The sequence below is a fragment of the Ovis canadensis genome, chromosome 13, assembly GCF_042477335.2.
Source record: "Ovis canadensis isolate MfBH-ARS-UI-01 breed Bighorn chromosome 13, ARS-UI_OviCan_v2, whole genome shotgun sequence".
NCBI lineage: Eukaryota > Metazoa > Chordata > Mammalia > Artiodactyla > Bovidae > Ovis > Ovis canadensis.
Window position 1 is genome coordinate 38,405,638 of NC_091257.1, and position 25,634 is coordinate 38,431,271.

At 43.7% G+C, this 25,634-nt stretch overlaps 1 protein-coding gene across 1 annotated transcript in view; it reads right to left on the bottom strand.

Moving 5' to 3' along the window:
• The window catches only part of PIP4K2A (phosphatidylinositol-5-phosphate 4-kinase type 2 alpha), a 181,864-nt gene that overhangs the window by 63,940 nt on the left and 92,290 nt on the right, over positions 1–25,634 (bottom strand). The window contains exons 2-3 of the mRNA XM_069547416.1: positions 8,448–8,545; positions 6,670–6,766 (exon numbers count right to left, since the gene is read on the bottom strand). Of these exons, the coding sequence (XP_069403517.1) occupies positions 6,670–6,766; positions 8,448–8,545 (195 nt within the window). The remainder of the gene's footprint in view (positions 1–6,669; positions 6,767–8,447; positions 8,546–25,634) is intronic.

Consider the following 25,634-nt stretch of genomic DNA (forward strand, 5'->3'; position numbering starts at 1 on the left):
GACCTACCAGGGCTGAGTGGATGGCTTAAGTCACAGCAACCGCCACTGAAGAGCCAAGATGCAAACCAGCTTCCCAACTCCCACGAAAAATGTTCTTTCTCCCAAGCCGGGCTACCTGTTTCAGGGACCTGCCACCTGGAAGCCGGTTGCTGCCTCATTGACAACTCAGAATTATAATTACATGCCTCAAATCACACGGGCCAGGGGCCAGGAGCAAGAGCCCGGATCGGGGTGCCTTCTGGCTTTGCATTTGATGGTGTGAGTGAGCAGATGGTCCTCTGACCCCATCAGGGAGGGCAAGGCCAACACTCAAACAAGAACATCATCATCAAGGATTAAAAGCCCACTGGGTTTAAATCCTTGGATTACCCTCCTGGGGAATTTCAAAGAAAGTCTGAGCAGTGATCCCAGGCGTGGAATGGCTTTCATTGCAGAGGCGGGTGAGACACAGTGCAATTGAACACTTATTAATAATGAAACAACTGAGCATAAAAGGACACAGAAACGAACGGTAATGACCGGCAGAGAAAGACAGTTACAGGAGCGTCTGCGTGCCGTAAGGCTGCCTTTAAAAAGCTCAGGTTGGTACCTGCCTGAGACTAAAATATGAGAGGCCTGTGTCCGAGGCAGCGTCCGACCTGGACAGGAGCTCCCTGGGTGGAAGTGACTGTCAGCGCTCGGCTGAAAATCGCAAGACTTCACCCAACATGAGTTCAGGAATGGAAAACGAGGGCTCACAGCCAGCCTGAGTTGCCAGGTAGGGCAATTTGGGATGGGGCAGGAATTGATTCAACGCTTAAGAAGCAACAAAAAAAGCATATGAAAAACACCCAAGAGTGCTGATGGGCCGGGAGGGAGTTTTCCCAAAAGTCTATTCAGAGACCTGTTCAAACTGAGGGCTGATGGGCGCCCTTTGATTTTCAGCCCAGGCAGAATTTCTGTCCGATGTTCGTTGTGAGGTTCGTGGTCACTAAGCTGAGAGGCCAATACATGCAAGGAGAAACTGTGAAAGAGCGGGCAGGGCAAACCCAAGAGATGACAGACAGTTACACAGGAATAAAAGAGCTTACCTGACTCGAGTCAGCAAACTCGCAGTGCAGACAGGACGAGAACCACTGTGCCTTTCACCCCCAGATCTGGGCCTCTGTGCTTGACCCCAATCCCGGGATGCCCAACTACATGCTGACTAGCCTCACACAGGCACCTCTAGGTCACCTCCACATTCACAGGCTAAAAACTCACTTCCTCTCTCCCTCCCCCATGCCCACACTTCCCTCCCCTGTTGACTGGCACCCCCCACGCTCCTGCTTTCTCAGGGTCTGACACCTTGGCTCCTGTCCTTTGATCCCGGGCTTTCCCTTCTCCCCATCCTGTGAAGCTGCTCTCAGCTCAACCCTGTCTGTGCCAAGTGCCCTCGTTCAGGCCTCTTAACTCGTTGGGATATTTCATAGCTTCCTAATTTCTCTACCTCCCTTTGATGCATTCTACACGTAACCACCTCGATTTGCTTTTAGAAAATCAAGATGTCATCATATTACTCCCCTGTGTAACATCCAGTGCTGGGGCTTCCCTGGTGGTCCAGTGGTTAAGAATCTTCCTGGCAATGAAAGGGACATGGGCTCGGTGCCTGATTGGGGAACTAAGATCCCGCGTGCCACAGAGCAACTAAGCTCTCATGCACTGCAACTGCTGAGCCCCAGCTCCGAAACAAGAGAAGCCGCTGCAATGAGAAGCCCTCGCGTCGCAACCAGAGAGTAGCCCCCACTCACCGCAACTAGAGAAAAGCCTGGGTGCAGCGATGAAGACCCACCACGGACAAAAAAATATAAGTAAATCTTAAAAAAGAAAAATCCTCAGGGCTGCTCTTGGGCTGGAGAATCCAGTGGCGCTCTTCTTCCCAGTTCCCAGTTCGAGTTCCCTTTTTCCTCTCCACTAGCCCACCACCGTCTGGCTCTGGCCTCCGCATTCTGGTGCAGAGGCTCGTTTCTCCCAGGAATTTCCCCTCAGCCCTTCCTCCCTTTCTTCCTCAAATGTTTCTTAACTGTCCAGAGCCAGGCTGGTGCTCAGCCCTGTACCTGCAAACCTGGTAGACAAGCTACACTCAGCTTCCACCTTCAGACAGTTTCAGCTATTGGGAAAACTACAAACACCATGATAGACTTGAGAGATAACGGTAGAATTTTCCCCCAAGTTTAGTACATATTACAGGTCTTTGACACTTGAGAATTTTTGAGCTGGAAACAAGTTTAATAAAATGTTAGCTTTTAAAATTAGAATCCTGTTACCAATACAAAGAGGAAAACACATCAAATGCGAAAAATAAGAGATTCTAATTCAGGAGACTCAGCAGGGGAAAAGCAAGCCTGGTATTACCTTCACAAAGAGCCAGAGGGCTGGGTTTCTATTATGTGGTGTATTTAACATTAACTGCACCATTGCTCGGAGAAGGCAATGGCACCCCACTCCAGTACTCTTGCCTGGAAAATTCCATGGATGGAGGAGCCTGGTAGGCTACAGTCCATGGGGTCACGAAGAGTTGGACACAACTGAGTGACTTCACTTTCACTTTTCACTTTCATGCATGGGAGAAGGCAATGGCAACCCACTCCAGTGTTCTTGCCTGGAGAATCCCAGGGATGGGGGAACCTGTGGGCCGCCATCTATGGGGTCGCACAGAGTCGAATATGAGTGAAGCGACTTAGCAGCAGCAGCACCATTGTAACCCTGCCTAACTTTTTGGTTTCCACTGGGCAATCCTCTTCTGCAGCTCAGAAATTTTAACTGAAGTCTCCAGCTGACTTGCTAGGCTTGTCATTGACAGGCTCCGGTACTCAGAGACTGCAAAGAGGGATGATGTTCTTCTTTCTTGAAGAACATTAACAATCAAGACATCTAGGTTTCTGTAAATCTCACCAGCATCCATTACAGAATCTGTCATGTAATGTTTTTTTCAAAAGGAACTTGCTCATCCTTTCTCTTCCTCTGCATTCCCTATGTCTATCACAGAGCCCGACACAAGTAGGTGCAAATAAACACACTGAGTTGATAATTGTGCATGGAAACACCCACCTATGGGGACTAGAGCTTAAAGCGGCAGAGATCAAAGAAACAAAAACTATAGCAACAGTAATGGTGGAGGCTTCTGGGAGAACATTCATCTTGAAAGACATCTTAAAAGAATGATCATGGAGAGACATTGTTCCAACAATGATCAGAAGAATATATATCAACTCTGAGCATATCACAAACCAAAGTAATTTTAACAAGCACTAACAAGTTGGAGAAAGTTCTGAATCTGGAAGCCCTGGGCATACATACACGCACACGCACACACACAGGTTTACATATGTATGTTAAGTGATACTCTCGTTAATAATGAGTGTTCTAGAACAGTTGCTTGACTTTAACGGCAGGAAGGAACTGTTTTTTAAAAGACATGCAAAGAATCAAAACCAAAGGAAAGACAAAAAATGTTTATGGAGATAGCAGGGAAGCTTCTCAGTTTTAGAAGCTGGCTGGGAGGTCAGTTGTTTAATCACTACGTTCTACTTTGATCAGATGGATCGATACTGACCTGTTTTCAGGTGCAGCAAAAGGCATTTACAAACGCAAGGCAGGTGGTGAACACTTATGCGTTTGATTTAACATGAAGGTTTGAATGTGAGCTGGATGGTGGGCTCCCTTACTACACATAGATTTAAGTCCTCTGTCCAAAAAGCAAGCACTTCAGAAAAATAAACACAGCAAGGCAACGGGAACACGGAGGGGCCTGGGCCCCTCCAGCAATCCAGAGTCTCCAAAAGACAAGGAGACTTCGGATCATTGACCCCACTTTCCAAACCAGACTGGGAAAAGAAAGTTCAATTTGATACTAGGTGACAACTGATAACTGTTACCTGTTCTGGCCACAACGAATGAAGTGTCTCAGGAGAAGTGACTCCACAACAGAGGAGCTGACACGACCTCCCCTCCAGTCCGGACCCCAGGCGGCGCTGCCGCCCCCGCCCCCGACCCCACCCACGTGCAAGCTGCGCCACCGCCCCGCCCCCAAACACACACGTGCAATGAAGCACCGCCACCCCACGACGTGCACGCAGCACCTCTGCGTGCCAGGCTAGGTGTATGCAGGCGCCCGGAGGCACCAACCCAGAGCCAGAGTTGGCACAAGTTCCTCCCCTTTTCCAAACCGAGTAGGCAATACAGTGGGTTGAGCCTCACATATAAGATCTTATCTTCAGTTAGGGGCCCTGCCCCGGCTGAAAGTATTTTAAGAGGTACAGACATTGAGAAACGAGCCCAGAAACGGGGAGGGAGGCCTGAACCCTCGGCCCTCCCTACCTGCTGATTCCGAAACCGCAGAGTCCACCAACCGCAATTCAACCCGCAGTAGGTGGAATCCGTGGATGCGGAGGAACTGCACATATCCGGTTCACGGAAATTACTTTAAACACCCGCTTAAAAAAAAAAATACAGTTGCCAAAGAGAAAGCAGCAATCTAAATGCCAAAAGCACCAAACATGGCTGAGGGAAGGAGTGGTGTTCAAATGATTAATTACACTCACACTGGTTTTCCCTTGTACTGATCTCTCAGGCTAAGAGCTTAACAGACTTGCCAATTAGTTACATGTGAATCACCCTCCAGTTGCCTAATCTGCCTTCAAAGTTTGTACTCAGCTATTTGCCCTTACTTAAATGTCAACTTACACGGTTTTGTTTTTAGGGAGAAGAGAGAGGGAAACCAGCCTCCTGTCCTAATAGTTCAGCAACTAAGGATCTAATGGGTCCCTTTTAGATTTCATTTAACAGAGCTGGTTCTCAGAAGAAATATGACTTCATTGTGGTAATGAGTTAAGGAATCTAACAAGATCCTGTTGCATTGGCCCTGAAAGTCAGTTTCTATGAAATGCCAGTGTAGCTATTAAAAAAAAATTTTTTTTTAAAGGGGGGAAGGTGAACAAAGGAAGAAACACACTTGAATGCAGCATCAGAGAGAGGAGATTTTCTTAGGAAGTCAGTTATCAGTTGTTATTCTTTCTGAAGTACCCAGTTTATTTTCACATGGCCTCTTGAAATGTAGTTAACAGTTCTTAAATAATGGAGACTTATTCCTTTTCATTTTATATGAAATATATTCTACATACATATATATATCTTCTAATATATTACTATTCCAAAATTTATCCTTTAAAGGTGACTTGCTTTTGCAGCAGTAAATGTCAAGTCCAAGTGTGACTGAAGTTCTTGCTCTCTTACACACGAAGCCCACACATGAATGCTGGCTCCACCTCAGTGTTTAAAAGCAAACCTCGTGACCACATCCTCCCTGCAGGCTTCCCCTCCACCCTCTCTGGGATGCACTGGAGCCTCTGCTCAGAACCTGGGCCTGGTCCACAGAGGAGGGAATGTCACCCGCAGCCTGGCCAGTGTTGTGTGTGTGTGTGTGTGTGTGTGTGTGTGTGTGTGTGTCTGTCTGTGTGTGTGTGCTAAGTCGATTCAGTTGTGTCCAAATCTGTGCAACTCTATGGACTCTAGCCCACCAGGCTCCTCTGTCCGTGGCAAGAATACTGGAGTGGGTTGTCACATCCTCCTCCAGGGGACCTTCCCAGCCTAGGGATCCTTTTTCAAAACATGGTGGCTTGAAGGCTTCTCAGGCGTGAATGAGCCTATGAGAAATTCTTGAAAACTTTCAACAGTGGGACAGGACGGGAAGGCCACAGATGTATAGCAAAGTCTATTAACTAAGCTTGATTTGCCTTGGGGACCTATTCTTTAAAAGAAAGTACGGGATAAGCTCTGTCAATATTCACCTTGCAAGGTCACCCAGGGAATAGGACGCGTGATGCAGGATAAGTTAGAATTTCTGGTTTGGGGCAAATGAGAGAAAGTGTTTACTAGATTTAAAATAAATCGGTACAGGAATTCTCAGCAGTCCAGTCCTTAGGACTGCACGCTTTGACTGCCAAGGGTGGGGTTCCATCCCTGGTCAAGGAACTAGGATCCCACAAGCCACGTGGTGTGGCCAAAAAGTAGAAATTAATTAATTGATTACATTTAACAAGTCAGTATTCACACAATAAAATGACTGGACTGTCATAAAAGACCAGGAAGCAGCCCTGGTATCTCCTGACTTAGATTTCTGCTCTTAAAAAAAAAATCCTTGGCCTTTATGAATCTGGCCGGCTCTCTGAAAATCAGGTAACTGATGCCAGGTGTGCTTTCAGGAGAAATGGCCGTGCGTCAGCAGGTCCAAGAGCCCACGACTCAATTTTAGAAGTCAAAATTGACAGCTGGGCAAACATGGGGAGGAAGGCAACAGGGCACAGCTTCACGTGGTGGGGCGCAAAAGCAGGAGCTCGCAAGCACAGAAGGGTCCCACAGGCTGGCGGGCTCCGGCTGGCGACAGCGGAGCTGCTGTCACACAACCTTTCTGCACCGCAGGGCCCTATGGGGGCCTCGGAAAAAATGCAATGAAATTACAGTGAGATCATACTGATAACGGGCCCTAACCGAAAGAACCTCTTATTTCAGAAAGCACACTGAAAAATTCTTCTAGAAAATGAAAGTTACTATTATCTAATTACTTGACATGAAAAAAACATGAATTCTATTTTACGGAGCAAAAGGCATGAGTGAAACCCATTTGAGATAAATGTTATGAAAGCAGCTCACCTGGAAATCCTGATCATCGATTCCAAACCTCTCCCGCAGGTTACGGAAAACCATGGGGCAGTATTCCTTAAACTTGAAGTGGCTCGGCATGTTTTCTCTGAAACAGTCAGATTGTGGAATAAAGTTCAGATGGACAAACAGTGAATCTGCCACCATCCTGCTCACCTGCAGCCAATGACGTGCTTGGAGCGCCCCACCCACAGAAGGCACAGATGGGCTTCGAGCGAACTCGCTTGAACACGCTTGTGTAAGAGAACTGAGGTCTATAGCTGCTGCAATGCACAGTAAGATGCGGGGGCAGAAGGGACAGACGTTCAGGGGGACAGTAAAAGAGAAGCGAAAGGCTTGGAGAGTGAGGGAAGGGCAGCAGACACAGTACAAACCATGCCCCCCACAGGGTGGAGTGAAGTGGAAGTCCCTTGGTCTTGTCCAGCTCTTTGCGACCCCATGCACTATACAGTCCATGGAATTCTCCAGGCCAGAATACTGAAGTGGGTGGCCTTCCCCTTCACCAGGGGATCTTCCCAATCCAGGGATCGAACCCATGTCTCCCACATTGCAGGCAGATTCTTTATCAGCTGAGCCACAAGGGAAGCCCTCTAATGGGTTACCTTCTGACTAAAGCTTACAAAACAAGACCTTCTCTCACTCCTGGCTCAACCTGTTTTATCTTTTATGTAAATATCGAATTCTAAATTCACATGGAAAGATTCCCCTCAAAAGGTCAACCTTTAAAGAGCATTATGAGAATAATTAACACAGCAGCTTCACGTTAGAACATGGCCCTATTAAGAAATTTCACAGTTGATCCTCACGTGACAGAGATTTCTCTGGGGTTCATCCCACTCATTCAGAATTGCTTCCTCCTTTTTGCTCACACATGCACACATACACACACCCCTCTATCGTGGTACTCTGTACATACGACAGGAAATGATAGTAATTTGTACATGTGTCCATTTTCAATCACTTGCCTGACTGTGAACACCCTGAGGGCAGAGTAGTCTTTAAAAAAAAAAAAAAATTTTTTTTAAGATTTTTTTTTGATGTGGACCATTTTTAAAGTCTTAAAAAAAAAGTTACCGAATTTTGTTACAATATTGCTTCTTTTTATAGGTTTTGATTTTTTGGCCTTGAGGCATGTAGGACTGTCAGCTCCCTGACCAGGGATCGAACTTGTGCCCCTTGCATTGGAAGGCAAAGTCCCATCCATGGGCCACCAGGGAAGTCTCAGGGCAGGATATTTCTTATCCATCCCTGTATGTCCGGCTCTCAGTGTAGTGCCACAGAAGGTGCTCCCTAATGATGTCTAAAATGACATTCAAAAGAGGGAGAAATAGTCTCGATGCCCAACATGGCTTCCAATTACATTTTTTAAAAATGCACCTTAATTCCTTATTGTTCTAGGAAGCAGTCATTTCTGTTTATGAAGGAATCATCAGCAGAGTTTTGTGTAAGGTCTATAGCTGAGGTCTATAGCTGCTAAAAAAAAATTCCAAGCAATTTACAGCTTCAAACATTTAAATTGTAATGAGAATATCACTTTTAACATATAAGATATTCATAGAGAACAATATGCCATATGGCAAAAAGATATTACCCAAGGGGGCCTGCTGTTGCTTCTCTGAAAATGACAGATGGTTATGTTTATCACAGGATTAACTTCATCAGCAAAACTTTACTCCCACCCATTGAAAAATAATGTGATTACAGAAATTCACAAAAACCATACTCCTGGCAGCCACGTCAGTTCTACAAAAGGTCGTGCTTGTACTTACTTGTTAAAAAGGTGATTGTCCACCTTTATCTTTGAATAGGCTTTGAAGTCATCTGGCATCAACATAACAGGGATTTGAACATGGCTCAGTTCATTGATCTAGGAAAACAAAATAAACGGCACAGGTTGTTAGCATCTAGGTGGGAAGCACTTATCTTGAACACTTCATTTACCAAGGAAACCTGGTGGATGCTCGCCCCTCCCAGACTACTTTCCTCCCTGCTCCCATCCTGCAGCGGCTTCCCTCGCTCTCTCCTATGCCACCACCATGGTCTCCCACCTCACACCCAGCTCCGGCTTCCCCTGCTCATCCCTGCCTGGCACCGGCCTCCAGGATGGCAGGGGCAAGAGAGGGGTTCTGGGGGTGAACCCTCACAGCCAGCTGTCCCGGCTCCTCTCTATCCATCTTCCCACGTCCTCTCCAGAGCCTCAACCCAGAGCTCCTTTGATCACATGTCCAGGGCAACTTCCCTCTGTAAATACTACCTGAGAAAGAGGGCCTTTTAATTTCTGATATAAATATTTGTGGAGGGACTTCTTTTGTTGGTTGTCCAGTGGCTAAGATTTCCGGTTCCCAATGCAGGGGACCTGGGTTGATCCCTGGTCCGGGAACTAGAACCCACCTGCCGCAATGAACATCGAAGACCCTGGGTGCCGCAACAAAGACCCAGCACAGCCACATAAAGAAAGAATTTGTTGAATTAGTGGATATGACTATTTCTTTATACTTTGGAGGTACTTAAAAGGTACACTGTCATCCATGCAGTCTTTACCTTTCTTATGGGACCTAATTTAAAAATAAATATTAGGGTTAGGGTAAATTCCTGGTAAATTCCTCTTCTGAATTTACCAGAAGAGGAAACTTCAGGAAGAAAAGAAAAGAAACATATGGCCATGGGATTAGATGACAGGGAAGTGGGTTGGACAGGGGTCAAGACAAAGGCACACCTTTATGTGGTTACAGAGAATAAGAGGTTAATCATCTTGGTTTACATTCCCATGAATGGCTAGGACAGCTTTTGACACCTGACTGAAAAAGCTGAACCTTCTCTTGGTTAATTATTTCTGTATTTAGCTCCTAAGTGATAACTCCCTGGTTACTAGTAATAAAAATCATGTTAAAGGTTTATGGGTTCAGTCATTAAGTTTGCAACCCCATGGACTGCAGGCTTCCCTGTCCTTCACTGTCTCTTGGAGTTTGCTCAAATACATGTCCATTGAGTTGGTGATGCTATCTAACTATCTCCTCCTCTGCCACCCTCTTCTCATTGCCTTCAATCTTTCCCAGCATTAGGCCCTTTTCCAATGAGTTAACTCTTCCCATCAGGTGGCCAAAGTACTGGAGTTTCAGCATCAGTCCTCCCAATGAATATTCAGAGTTGATGTTCTTTAGGATTGACTGGTTTGATCTCTTTGCAATCCAAGGGACTCTTAAGGGTCTTCTCCAGCACCACAGTTCGAAAGTATCAATTCTTTGGCGCTTGGTCTTCTTTATGGTCCAGCTCTCACATCTGTACATAACTACTAGAAAAACCATAGCTTTGACTCTATGGACCTTTGTCAGCAAAGTGATATCTTTGCAAAGTAAATGGAAGATGCATGGCAGGGGTTCTTAGTTTCAAAAAAAAAAAAAAGCAAAATGAGTTTCTTGATACATCAGAGTTGTTAATCCATTGCTGGGTTCATAGAAAGTACAGGAAATTGTTAAGACTCGCTCCTTCCCCTAAAGTGAGTTTAATCCATAGGGCATGTGGAGACCATTAAGTAAGCCTGAAAGGAGGGGCTTCCGTGAAGATAAATGCGAATTTCACAGTTTGGGTCGAAGGATAGCTGGGGAGCTCAGCCCAAGACTGCAGCACTAAACTAGAACTCTCGAAGGAAGCAAAAGTGGTCCCAACGGCCAGGGGAAATAAATGCAAACGGTGCGTGGAAGAAAGCACTCCTAACACAGTCCTTCAGGATTCCCACAGATGAAGTGCAATCAAACTTGGGGGCCCAAAGAAATGAGAGTTAACAGAAAACTGATATTATGTTCAAGACTTCAGCTAGTAGAACAATCAGATACAGAATGGAAAATTAAGACTATGTACAAAATGTGTGAAGAAGGGACTTCCCTGGTGGTCCAGTGGATAAGACTCCGAGCTTCCAGTTCTGGGGGCATGGGTTCGATCCCTGGACAGGGAACTAAGATCCTACATGCTGTGTGTCACAGTAAAAAATTTAAAAATAAATAAAGAATAGTGGTTATAGTGCTCATGTTCTGTTCAGGAGGAGAGGTGAGAGATTAACTGCAGATGTTAAGTATTATGCCATAAGTTTAAGGGCAAACATTAAAAGAATAAGAAACAGTGTGTAACTTCCAAACAGAAAAACAGAGTAAGGAGGGAAAACTCAGTTAAAAAAAAGGAAACACAAGCAGGAAGAAAGAAATTTTTGCACAGCAAAAGTGGGACAAATAGAAAGTTACTGATAGAAATAAATCTGGATATATACATAATCACAATAGGCATAAATAAACTAGCAGTTAAAACTAAAAGTTGTCAAAATGAATTAAAAACTATAAGTGATGTGCATGAGACAACTTAAAACATAAGTTGTCAAATACATCACAACTTAAGGAATAGAAAAAATATATTACATAGTACTAAAAATTGCTGGAAAGCTAGCCTAGTTTTATTAATATCAAATAAATGAATAAGACAAAAGCATTACTGAGGACAAAGAAGATCTAGACACAGTGATAAAAGGTTCAATTAGCCAGGAAGGCAAGATTCCAATGGTATAAGGACCTAATTACTCTGAGAGTATAGAGCAAAAATTGTTAGAACCTCAGGGAAAATGGGCAATCCGTTATTAAAGAGGCACATTTGCATACGCTTTTATTGATATAGTTCAGACAGACACAAAATGAAGAAAGTTAGGGGTTTAAACAACATATTGAATATCATTCACTTGGTATTTGTTGCACACCTAAAAGATGCCTGCCCTCTGGAGCTTCTGTTTTAGTGGGAAGAGTCAGAAGATAAAACAATAAACTTAGTAAACTACCATGTTAGAAACGAATGGTCTGCTAGGTTAAAAGGCTATAGAAAAAGGAGAAAGAGTAGGACAGGAAAACTAGGGAATGCTCATCAGTACAGGGTGAGGGTCACTGAACTATTGAAAATAGCGTGGATTCCAGTAGGCCAAGGTTTGGAGAAGATGAGATTTAACGTGCCAGTGCAAAGGCCCTGGGGTGGGGACATGCCTGGAATGCTTGGGACAAGGAGGCCACTGTGGCTGGAACAGATTAATGAGGGGAGAGACAGTAAGAGCTGAGGTTACAGGTAAGGGGAAATGGTTTCTGAAGGGCCTTGCATGTCACTAGAAAGACTCTGGCTTTTACTCTGAGAGATATGGGAGCCCTTGCAGCTTCTGGGTGATAAAGCAATGAAATCATTTAACTCAGGGTTTAAAAAGCTCATGGGGGTGGGGCAGGGGCACAAGCATGGAAATAGGGAGACCAGTTACAAGGAAGTGTAGTAACAGCCTGGTTTTTGTTGTTGCCACTCTTGTTGTTTTGGCATGGCACGCAGGATCTTAGTTCTCTGACCAGGAATGGAACCCAGGCCCCCACCAGTGGAAGCCCAGAGTCTTAACCACTGGACCACCAGAGAATTCCTGTAATAGCCTGTTTTGGCCACGATGACAACAGTGCAGTTAGAGACGGGGAATCAGATCGTGGGTATCTACTGAAAGTAGAGACGATGTGATTTTCTGCAGTTCTGGGTCGGGGAGTGTCAGAAAGGCACTTTGGTCTAAACAGTCAGAAGATGGAGCTGCCATCAGCCAAGATGGGGAGACTTCTCACTGTGTTCCTTTTTATGCCTTTTTTAAAAATTCATTTTATTTATTTTTGGTTGAATTGAGTCTTCGTTGCTGCACTTGGACTTTCTCTAGTTTTGGCAAGCGGGGGGGCTACTCTTCATTGTGGGGTTCCGGTTTCTCACTGCGGTGGCTTCTCTTGTTGTGGGGCGTGGGCTGTAGGTGCCTAGGTTTCAACAGTTACAGCAAGTAGGCTCAGTAGTTGTGGCTCGAGGGCTCTAGAGTGCAAAGGCTCAGAAGTTGTGGCTCACAGGTTTCGTTGCTCCTCAGCACGTGGAATCTTCCTGGACCAGGGATCAAACCCATGTCCCCCGCCTTGGCAGGCAGATTCTTATCCACTGTACCACCAGGGAAGTCCTCTTTTTATGTTTTTTGATTTTTGAATCATGTTGAAGAATTGCTTGTTCTAAAAATTAAGTACTTTAATACTTTAAAAAAAAAAACCCTGTGACAAAAACATACATGCAAGCTATTAGCAATAGTTATAAAATATATATTATATCCACATAATACTTAAATGTGTCTTCCCTGGTGGCTCAGTGGTAAAGAATTGGCCTGCCAATGCAAGGGACATTGATTTGATCCCTGAGTCAGGAAGATTCCCTGCAGAAGGAAAAGACAACCCACTCCAGTATTTTGCCTGGGAAATCTCATGGATAGAATTATATTATGTTGAGCCCTGCATGAATTTTTGGATTGGATACCACCACCCTCATTTCTGGATCCACGCTGACTTTCAAGTGGTATTTGTTGTTTTTTTTTTTTTTTTTTAGCATAACCATTAAGATTTCAGTTTCCCAAAGATTGTCATTGTACTAGAGGAAGTAGCATGAAGTTGAGATTGTGAACTCCCTCAAATTAGTAGTTTGCATGGTGTCTCGCAGATGCTGAGATCATCATGGTTCCCTTGAAATTTTAAAATATCCCAGGGCACTCCTGGGGAATTTGCTGCAACGCCCTGGGCACTTTGGCGCATTTTGGGGACCACATGTATAAACAGCAGCAGATGCTTAAAACAGCAAATGATAAAATATAATTAGAGAATATTTATGTTCCAAGATAATCAAAATAATCCCCTAAATGCATTGTACTGGATTACAACCTATACCCACTTTATATTCACCCAAACAACCTTAATCATTAGCCCATATAAACTGATGATCTCTATAACCTCTTCAAGTAAATCGTTTTCTTGGGATAATGCTGTATCAACTGTATTTGTGCAAAGCCAAATTACAATCTGTTGCTATGAAATTATGGTAATAACTTTATCAAGCATCAGTTTTAGCCCATTCTAGACTATACTATTAAAATCTCCTTTGTGTAATGGCCTATAAAAACTTATGAAACTTCCACTTAATCAAGACACTAGACTAACTTAAAATCATATAATCTCTCCCATTCAGTTTACTCAAGTATCTTACAATATTAAATAATTCTGAGTATATTTGTGAAAAATTAACATCTATACATCTTGATGTTAGCACTGGACTGTCAAAGTTCAGAGGGAAAAAAAAGAATCAGAACTGAAAACCAAGTCTTGTGACAAGCACAGTTAGAACAAAGCTGGATAGCAATTAAATCCATTTCTCAATATCTTGTGGAAATAGAAGAGAATAAATAAGAGCAGAGGAAATTTATAGGGTGACAAGGAAAAGTGAAGGAGCAACCGACTTCATATTGCTTTCACCAAACTAAATAGAAGTTGGAGAGAACATAATGATTCCTATCACATCTCAGCTTCTAGCAATTTCTGAGAAAGCAAAACCCAGTCTAGAAGTGGGAACATAGAAATCCATCCCTCCCTCCCTCGTGCTGCTGACATCTGTGTTGGTAACAGTATCTCTTTGGAAAGCCAGCGGGAAGAGAGACACTTTGGGGATCCTTTTTGCTCTATCTGGTTCCTGCTCAGAAAAATATTTGTGATAAAAGCATGACAATCTTCCAGCCCCAATGGAATGTGTAATCTGTGAATTTCCCTCACTGATATGTATTCCACATCCATCCTTTTTATGTGAGCATCCACTCTGCTGGCTGCCATGCAGAGACCTTTGTTCATTCTCACACTGTGTCTAGAGAGGTCCACACATTAATGGAAGAAGTGCCCAATGTCAAGTTCCAACAGTGATAGGTGTTGGGAGGAAGGAGGCCATCAGACCATGAGCAAGCAGGACAGAGGCAGGACCAGGGCAGGGGTGGAGGTGAAGGAGGGGCCAGCCTGGAGAGGGAAGGGGCAGGGGGAGGGGGTTTCCAGGAAGTAGGGTAGAGGGTGCAAGGCCCTGAGGATGAAGGCATGAAGTGGAGTAGGACGAGGATTGGAGTGTGGCAGCGGGAGGTGTCAGGGGGCCTCGGGTGGGGGGATTGGTGGAGGACAGCAAAGGAAGCCAGGCCCGGGACACTGAGGAGGGGAGGTGGGGGGAAGGCGGACCTGGGCCGGGCTAGTTTTTCAGAAGCCTGGAAGGAGAGAGACGGTGAGGATGGAGAGAGGGGCTGAGTCCAAAGGAGGGATGTTCCTTCCTGGGGAGGCTGGGGTCACTGGGCTCCAAGCCTGCCTGAAGGAAATGGGCTTTGGGGAGGCAGCCCCTCCAAACAGCCAACAGGTACGTACAAAGTGTATCTAAGCAACAATGTCAAAATAGTAATTTTGACTCACTAATTCTGCTGGAATCAACAGATTTTTGATAGCACTTCCACATTGATTTTACTTTCCCCCCATAACAAAGAGAAGGCCAATAAACCAGCGACTCTCAATTCCTTTCCTCAATCCCTCTCCCGCTTTTCCTACATTCACTGACTTTCTACCGATCTGTGGCCAACAGTGTTTTACAATAAAGAAGGCCATCCCATCGTTTTGCTAAAAAAATGGAGAAGAGGGAAAGGGGGCCCTGAAGAAGTGGCGGAAGCTGACCAGAGCGGAGAGGGGTTCCCGTCCACTGGCTCCTTTTTTCTCTGAGAAGGAGGAGCCCTGAGGCTCTGCTGAGGGGGGAGGCATGTGGCGGCTTAGAGGGAACACAGAGAAACTGGAAAAAGTGATTGCAGACGTTGGAGAACAAGTCTGAAGGGAGAAATGCGGCTGGGCTTTGGGCACAGTGATAGTCATTGCACAGGGCGCCAGGGGAACCCAAGGAGTGACATTCCCCAGAGCTGGGCTGCAGGGAGCTGGTGCTGATTAGGGAGGACCGGGCTTCTTTGGGTTTGAGGTTTTTGCTAGCTGGAATGAGCAGTGAAGTTAATTCTAGGATAATCACTCGGAAATGGAAAGTCAGTACAAAACCCTCCTCCCTGACCACAGAGAGCCTCCCGCTGCCGCTGATGGAGCCGCGAGCACACAGAGTGAAGGATGAAGCTGGAGTCCAGACACTACGTGTCCCAGGAACTCGGGGCAGCGGGCTGGGGCAGATGCACGGAAGGGCTTCTGGGAGGCAGTGAAGCCCGGTGTGGCTCTTGAGGGATGGAAGGCATGACTAGTGTTTCATTTCAATACATTTCGACAAGCTCCATCTTCACAAACCAGGAGTTCCTCCCACGAAGGAGGAATGCTTGGCCCTCATTATTAGAGGAAAAAAGAGACAAGAAATCAAAGCCGACTGCGCTTATAGCTTGGTTTATGGAGAATCATTAGATGATGAAATCTGGGACTTCCCTGGTGGTCAATTCTGAAAGAGATGGGAATACCAGACCACCTGACCTGCCTCTTGAGATATCTGTATGCAGGTCAGGAAGCAACAGTTAGAATTGGACATCGAACAATAGACTGGTTCCAAATAGGAAAAGGAGTACGTCAAGGCTGTATATTGTCACCCTGCTTATTTAACTAATATGCAGACTACATCATGAGAAACGCTGGGCTGGAAGAAGCACAAGCTGGAATCAAGATTGCTGGGAGAAATATCAATAACCTCAGATATGCAGATGACACCACCCTTATGGCAGAAAGTGAAGAGGAACTAAAAAGTCTCTTGATAAAAGTGAAAGAGGAGAGTGAAAAAGTTGGCTTAAAGCTCAACATTCAGAAAACGAAGATCATGGCATCTGGTCCCATCACTTCATGGCAAATAGATGGGGCAACAGTGGAAACAGTGTCAGACTTTATGTTTGGGGGCTCCCAAACCACTGCAGATGGTGACTGCAGCCATGAAATTAAGAGACGCTTACTCCTTGGAAGGAAAGTTATGACCAACCTAGATAGCATATTCAAAAGCAGAGACATTACTTTGCCCACAAAGGTCCGTCTAGTCAAGGCTATGGTTTTTCCAGTAGTTAAGTATGATGTGAGAGTTGGACTGTGAAGAAGGCTGAGCGCCGAAGAATTGATGCTTTTGAACTGTGGTGCTGCAAGAAGACTCTTGAGAGTCCCTTGGACTGCAAGGAGATCCAACCTGTCCATTCTAAAGGAGATCAGCCCTGGGATTTCTTTGGAAGGAATGATGCTAAAGCTGAAACTCCAGTACTTTGGCCACCTGATGCGAAGAGTTGACTCATTGGAAAAGACTCTGATGCTGGGAGGGATTGAGGGCAGGAGGGAAAAGGGACGACAGAGGATGAGATGGCTGGATGGCATCACTGACTCAATGGACGTGAGTCTGAGTGAACTCCAGGAGTTGGTGATGGACAGGGGAGGCCTGGCGTGCTGCGATTCATGGGGTCGCAAAGAGTCGGACACGACTGAGCGACTGAACTGAACTGGTGGTCTAGTGGCTAAGACTCTGAGTTCCCAATGTAGGGGTTCCCTGGTCAGGGAACTAGATCCCATGTGCCCCAACCAAGACTTGGTGTAGCCAAAGAAATAAATATGAAAAAAATAATAAGATGATGAAATTAAGAGAGACCCTTAGTGGTCCTCCAGTCTAAGCCTCACTGTGCAGATGGCAGCATATCCTGATACAGCCGGGCCTTCATCATCAAGGATGATTTGGCACTGACTTGTATAATATTAGACAGCTACCAGCTACTCCATGGGCGTTTTGTCCAGACTGTCTTTCCTTCACGATGCCTTCACATTTCTTTTGAGTTTCTCTTTCCCCCCAAATCCTCTCCCCATACCCCTCAGTTAGGTGAGTAGCTAGATTTAATGACTTGTAAACAAACACTTCACAAATCACAGGACCTACCGCTTAAAGGAAATTCTTAATTAGTAGACGATACTTTTCGATAGTGTGTCCATGAGCCCCCTCTTTTTTCTACAAGCAAATTTTATTTTTTTATATATGGGACTCACCAGTCATTGATCAGTTTTACAAGATATATTCATTACAGCACTGCCTGACCATTGAAAGGCCTGGATAATTCTCTCCTGTAACCTATTACTGTGACATCACACAAACTAAACTATATTCTTGTCTCTGATTCACATGAACAAGCTGATGCAGATCATGACTATGAGCTATATCAACTTGAATAAGGTTGGGTTGATTCTATTTCTTCTGTATTCCACGTGCAGTGAGGGACTGTGATCTTGACTTTAGAACAATATTCTTGGGTTTCAAAATCTTCTGTTTGGCATTCTACCTGGTCTAACCATTCTATATAGCCTACCTGGAAACTGGCAGATAACGGTTTATCATTATTAGCTTGCATCAGTATTTTAACAAAGCAGTTATACTTGTTTCTGCTTTATAGCTATCCCATAGATACTAGAAACACAAACACATAGTTTCATTTATATATGCTATATAGTATTTATAAAAGAAATAAAAAATATCTGGTTTAACCATTACTATTTTGGAGGAAAAAATAACACACCCCCGTAGGAAGAGGCACACATCATGAAATCTAAATAGTTTTTAATTTATGGAGATAAAAGTACTTTTGGAGTTTACTTACTAAACTTCCATTAGGTTACTTAAATAATAAACTGAAGTTCTATTATTAAGGCCACATTTACGGTTCCTTTGGGTAACAAATATTGAACAAACTCTCACAACAAAGGTGTAATATCACTTTATTCTTGTGAAGTAGTTAATAGTTGTCAAACCACTTAGGCAAATAGCTTTTCCCTTTCTGTTTGTAATGACAGTCACGTCCACAGTCCTATAATGCTTGTGATTATAAAAGTTTATTGCAGATACCCTCACAGAGGAGCAGTAGGCTGGGTGCCCCGGGAAGGGTCTCTTGCTCATGTTTACACTGTGCCAGGCACGGTGTAGTAAATAGGCTGGTGTGGACCAGCCCAGACTTTCTGCTTAGCCATCGGGCATCAGCGTGGATGGTGCCGGGGCCCAGCATCAGACATTAAATAAAGCGGCTTTGTTGTGAACCTCAATAGACACAGGGGCAAAGCGGGGATGGGAGGGTGAGTAAAAGGATCAGTTCAAAGTGTCCAAATGTTCCTGATTGTATTACGGTTCTGCAGGGGGTGAAGGGGGGATTGTTGGGGGGCAGGTGGTGGTATGGGGAGGAGTGTGTAGAGGGGAAAGATACCTTTGACATGGAGGGGGTGGATAAAAGAGGATGGAAGGAGCTGGTGAGTTCTAGGCTCCCCTTGACCTTGACTCCTGTTGATATATGGCATTAACCTTGCTGCTCACACTTCGTGGACATCTGACAAGCATCACATTCAGCACTCTAGACACAGTAGCTCAACCAGTCTTCAACCAAATGGAGTAGGTGCTGTTAGTATTGTCTCCATTTTCCAGATAAGAAATTGAGGCTTAGTGAGATTAGGTAAACTAGTCCTGCCTAAACCCTCTTCAGTCAGGCAACTCACATGAGTTACCTCAAATATGCAAGTCAGAGAGCCAGGCTGGCAGGCCCTAAGATCCTTTGGAGATTCTGACGGCCTCTGAGCAAGCGACAAAGCTTCTAAAGGAGTCTTTTCCTTTTTTTCCTCTAAGGAGTAATTACATAGATGTTTAGAATAAATGATTAAATGCATGTTTAATTGAATATGCACCACAATCTACAATTAACCTCAGCTGTAATTTTAATAAGTGCAATCTAAATTTGGAAAGACCTGTATTTCTGAGAAGTTTACTTCTCTGACATTCCTTATCATTTCAAAAAAAAAGGGAAATACTGTAAATCAAGTATAGTTCAATTTAAAAAAAAAAGGAAAATAAATATTCCTCAACATTCCATAACCTTAATGAATCCTAAAGAGTATCCTTAAAGGATACAAAATCAATTTCTCAAGCAATTATGTATCAAAGCAAATGGTTGAGTTTTCCCTTATGAAAAAATATGATTAACACATGGTACAGTAGAAGTCATGTGACTTTCCTTTTTGTAACATACGATATGACCCAACTCAGAAAAGGTATCTTGATCACTCTCTTCAGCAAAACATTCAAATTTCTATCCCACTCAAGTTACCTGACACTGTAAAGTATGTTTTCTTATTTGTTTTGTGGATTAAATCTGCTGATTGCAATGGGTGTCATTCCTGCAGATGTAACACTGAATTCGTACTGGCAAGAAAACCAAGTTGCAGGTAAGCTGCAAAAATGAGAATAATACACAATTACTGGACAAGAAATAAATAAGTGAGACCCAGCTGGTAATGGTTCTAAAGGAAAGATATACAGACATGTCCCCACACAGCGTTTCCACACTGAAACATTTGAAACATCAACTTCACTAATTCATAAAGCTTTTTTTTTTTTGAGTCAAGAATATGTTTACAAATTGTGAGGCATTATTAATGACACTTCATTAATTTAGACGTATTTCACTCTAAATACTGTCTGTGTCCCCAGATGAATACAGAATTCTATTGGTTTTCATTCAGGCAAGCTTAAACAAAAAGGACTGAAAAAACACAGATGAGGAAATCTCACACATGTAGTATAGACATTGAGATATTTAATCTGATTATAATAGACAATTTACCACACATTAGGCCATATTCAGATGAAAGAGGTGCCCAGAACATGAAGCCACAGGGCATGGTGCTGGGTATGGAGGTATGCGTGCTGGTGGGCAGAACACATCACAGACTGGGGCAAGTTGGACGTGACAGGAGTGGGAATTATCTTAAAAGGCCTATTTATTCCTTCTCAAAATCTCAAGACACAGATTGAAGAGGGCTTAGTTTATCTCCCGAACATTTCCTACCACTTAAATATGAGTGCATATTTTAAAACACAATTCAACTATAATAACAATCAAGTCAATAGGCTGAACAATGAGAACAGGCCAGATAAGCACACAGAATTCAAGATCAGTAAAGACCCAAGGGGTAAAAGAACTGCAGTGCGTGACTTGACACGAATGTAATTCTGGATACTATTTTAACTTTAATTGATTTCTTAGGGAAGCCAAACAATAATTATGTCATACCAGATCCCCTAGACTTAACAAGTTTTGCGATTGCTTCAGCTTCTACAAAAGGATCCTGACTTTACAACTTTAGAAAGGGATACAAATTCACCATTAATGATAACAAAACAAAAAAGCCTCTTTCCCCCCCTCCTCTCATATCAGTGTCTGAAAATAGATTCTTTCCACTTACTGGACTCATCCTTTAAAACAAATTCCTTTGTGACTCTCTGGTTGATAAGCATAGGATTCCTCCCACCCAATAATTTACTCTGCACATTTCTGCCCTAGAGTTCATTGGCTTTAGAAAGTGAATGAGTCGAAAACTGAAATTACTACCACCTTGAGATAAGAGTTAAGGGTGTCCCAGGATGGACTGGGACAAATCACAGCTGGACAGTCTAGTGCAGGGGCCATTTAAATGTGAATTGGAACTTTCCCTGGTTCTCCCCCAAAGGTGTACAAAATGGCCTCAGGCACATTTCTAAGAAAATATTTTCCATAATGTGACCCAGAATAGGTCACAGAGATTGTACAAGTCTCTTCATGCTCTTGTCCAGACCTCACTGTTTCTGGAAAGGGTGGGGAGCGAGAGCTTGCAGGGAGCCAGGAAGTAAAGAGATATAATAACATTGAGGGTTAAAATAATAAACTTTAAGAAATTAGGTAGGGACTTCTCTGGTAGTCCAGTGGTTAGGACTTTCACACTCTCTGCAGTGGTGGGAGAAGGGAGTGGGGTGGCATGGATTTGATCCCTGGTTGGGGAACTAAGATCCTGCATGCCTCTTGGTATGGCCAAAATAAATAAATAATAAATAAATAAAAATTAAAAACACCCAGTTAAAAAGTAAAATAAAGATTTTTTTTTTTAAAGAAAGAAATTAGGTAGACTGCCTATAGTATACAGATTTGCCCAAATTAGGTGCAATACCTATAACCACCCCATTCAAGTACCTTCTAAACAAGCTTTCTAAGAACTGTTTGTATTACATCAATTTATTTATAAAATGGGGACATTGCCCCAATTTATATACTTAAGTTCATATTTTATGATGGTGGTAGCAATCTAACGTTCTAATAACAAAGAATATGATAGAGGCACTATACCTTTTTTCTTACTGTCTCTACTAATTTTCTTAGCAAGTTTGTGGTCGTGGGGGAAGATCACCTAAAAGTTGTATCTGATTTTTACTATCTGATATCTATTTTCTTATTCCATATATTAATATGTATATATTAACAAATATTGGCTTTTATTTGGAAATAATTTTGTAATCTTGTAACAAATATAGGCTGAAATAATACAGAATTTTCAAAGCTCATGTCTCGATGATTCTAGCACAAAGCCTCCTCTTGGAATGGTGTGGCTCTCACTACAACTTAGATTGTAAATTGAAGAGCAATTTGAAAGTTCTGAGGTTTCAAAGGGGCAGGCATGGCAAATTAGAACCAATTATAGAGGCAGGAAAAAACAGGCAGTTGAAATGTTTGCGAGTTATATTTTTATCTGTCTTGAGGCAAGGGGTCAACTTTCAACACCTGCTCCATCATACTCATTTTCTAAGACCATATTTTAAAAGTCAGTATCTTTCTGTGTGCAGATAAGACAAAACAAGTATATTTTAATTAAACCCTTCTTTAGAAATGTGAGCTACCTTCAGATGTCTAGAAAATGAATGTTTTATTTTGATGAGCCAAATAAAAGTGTTCTGATAGCAAAACTGGATAGAGATGAGAATCTGAGCACAAAGATCTGTGGTTCCAGCATTGATACACTCAAAAGCCCAAGTTAATATCCTTAAGGGGATTTTTCTGTTGAACAAGGATCATTAAATCAATCTTTTGATTAATGGCTACTTGACTAAAATTAAAACATCATCAGGAGTACTTAAACTCTTGCTTAGAATCTTTAATTTGTAACACAGACATATACTCTACTGGAGACCATCTGTCAACCTGGTATCTTCAAGCTCAATCAGACACTTCTGATGGGTGTTTCTCACTGGCTGGCCTCTGGCCAACTTCAACCAAAAGAATGAAGCCGCATTAAAGTTTTACCTCCCAAAGAATCTGACAAGAAATGACTGAAATAAACCAAAGATTTATGGGTTGCTACAGAGGTAATACAGGCTTTAAAGAAAATTCAAGAAAAATTTGGTGATGAACACAACGTGAAAGTGGTCCATTTAGAAGGACACTGTTTGGAGTCAGGAGACAGCTGGAGCCCTGGTGCTGGGGCTGCTTCATCACAGCCTACCCTTGAGCGAATCGCTCCAGCTCTCTTGATTTCGCTTTATAGTATATATACAAAGAAAAAGGGAATTGGAGAAGATAGAGAGATTGCAAACGATGTATTGTTTAGCCTAGACTGTGATTTAGAAAATGCCTGAAATAATTACTAATTTTCTTGAGACTGGAGAAACTTTACATACAGATTTAGATTTCTGGCTCCTCTTTGCAAAATGGAAAGACCTGGCATTCTGCCTGGCCCCACTCACCGGTGCTGAGTATCGGTGGGGATGTACCCTCTAGCTGGGAACAGGCCCCACCGTCCCCTGCAGTCTCGGGCCTGATGTCTTTGCTCATTCCCGTGTTTCAGACACCCCTGAGCTCCAGTGCCTGGCATACAGAAGACAGTCTCCCAAACAGAAATGAATCATGAAACAACTGTCGGAAGAGTTTCTCTTAATTCCTGTAAGAAACAGATGACCTCGTGAAGTGTGGTGTAAATACTGCTGTAGGAGGGCGGAGACAACACAGAAAGCGAAGCCACAGCTCCAGTGTTGTAATTAGGGGCCTGGCAGGGTCTTGGGCCCTCCCTGAAATCAACATAGAGATGTGGAAGGGATGCTAAACAGAGACGTGCCAGTGCTTATGTCTCCAGGGGGACATCAAGGTGGACACATAGGAAGGTCGGGATAAGAGAGACAAAAGCCACGTGGAGATGACCCAGTGGATCTTAAGGCCAGTCCAGCCCTGCCATCCTTCTCAGATACACACATCAGTCCACCCTCTAAGCCAGCAGGAGTTAGGTTTCTGACACCACTGAAGACATCCAACTATAGCACCCCAGCACTTAGTGGAGAATGAATACAAACCTCCTTCCTCTGAGGGGCAGGAAAGCTAGCAGCAAGGATGCAACACTGACCTTCCAAGTTACAAATGAACAGACTTTACTTTTCACAGTCAGAGATCTAACATGCCACAGAAATTGCATACTTCCTGATGGCTTTCTCTACATTCATCCTACAATGAGGTCACCATAAACAGAGAGTCCCCCAAGTGGACTGTGAAAGAGAGGCTTCCATAGGGCACTGGAGGACTCAGTGCTGGCAGCGATTCTGGCAGGAGGCCCTAAATCCCACAGCCTTCCAGGAGCGGGGCCTGGCTGGCTACGGAGAAGACAGGGAGGAGTCCAGTAGGGAAGACGGCTATCTCCCCAGCACACCTAGGGGACCACATCTGCTGAAAAATCAAGAGATCGCCATGCCTACCAGATGGCGGAGAAGGAGATGAACACATATAGCTCAGCATTTTTGTTTTCTTAAAGAGGACTCTTATTTACTTATTTATTTTTTAAAAGCAGTTGGGACCTATATTAAGACTCCAGAAGGGAAGCACTGAATTCCTGATTCAGGTAGAGTTGAGCCTGTGTTTTCCTTTCCATCAAGAGAACAGAGGGGCAGCTAGTTTTAGTGCACAAGGAAGAACAATGTGAGGAAGGTTACCCTTATGCAGTTTATGTAACTTTCCCAGATTCCTGGGTCAAATGATGAATTGACCATGCATTTTTATCTCCTTCCCTTCCAGAAACTCTGCTAAGATGACAATCAAGGAAGCTTGAGATGAAGTGGGGGAAAAAAAGGCATGACAATGAAAACTGTAGCCCACGATAATAGAAGAGGAGAAATTTCAACGAATCTTCAAGAGACAAAAAAAAAAAAAAAAAAAGATGATTATTAACTAATAAAAGAGGAGAGAAAGATGCCACTCAGCACTGTGGCCACTTTGCCCTCACCATTGCAGAGGCCTGGTATCTGGGGTTCAGGTAATAGAAAGCACATTGCTTATTGCCAACCACTGCTCTCCTCCCTGAACCCCCTGCTCTCCCCACTGACCCCCCCTTCCCCTGACACAGGATGGATTCTTTAGAGAACCAAAGCCATGGGGCTTCAGAGCTGGGAACAGCAGGCCCAGAGCACGGCCAGGCTGAGGCACTGGAGGAGTGGAGATCTCCACTCTCACCCCTGGGACCGCAGCCCTTACCCTCTTCTCTGCCCCAGGCACACTGGCAGCTGGTGGCCACTCCCTGTGGGGACACTGGAGCATGACTTTCAGGAGGAAAGGCCCCAGAGACAGGCTGGCCCTCCCCACCCGCCTTTGGTAGAAGCCCGGCAGGTCGAGCATTCCATGTACCCAGAGCTCAGGATCTGTTTTCCCACGTCTCATTCTGAAATCTGAATGGATGACAATGAACCAGCAGATGCGGGAGGAAAGTTTCTAATATGGAAGAAAAGGACTGAATGAAGTCTATAATTTTTAGTGATAGTCAACATCACATAATATTAAATCACCAAATTCAGTACTTCACAAAGTAGTCGAAGTAACTGAGGCAGAGACTTCCCTGGCAGTCCAGGGGTTAGGACTCCATGCTTCCGTTGTAGGGGGCACAGGGTCAATCCCTGGTCGGAGAACTAGGATCCCACAAGCCTCAAAGTGTGGCCAAAAAAGAAACCAAAAACCCCTGCAGCATAGTAAGGTGAACATTTATTACTTCAACCAAAAGCTGTATATTATTTTAGCCAAAAGGAGGGATGAAAGGAGAAATGGAAAGGTGTAGTAAAGCTATATAGCATCACAGATCAGGACAGAAACTCAACAGGTGATATCTATAATTGACAAATTCATAAACAACAGCATAAGCCTATTACCTAGAAATACAGGGTTAAATACCAGGGGAAATTATTATTATGTGTATCTGTGTGTGCTGCTATGAATAATTCTTTAAGAAACAGTATGAACTGAAAAGAGCAAGATGTCTTTAATACATTCCCACTTCAGTTCTTTT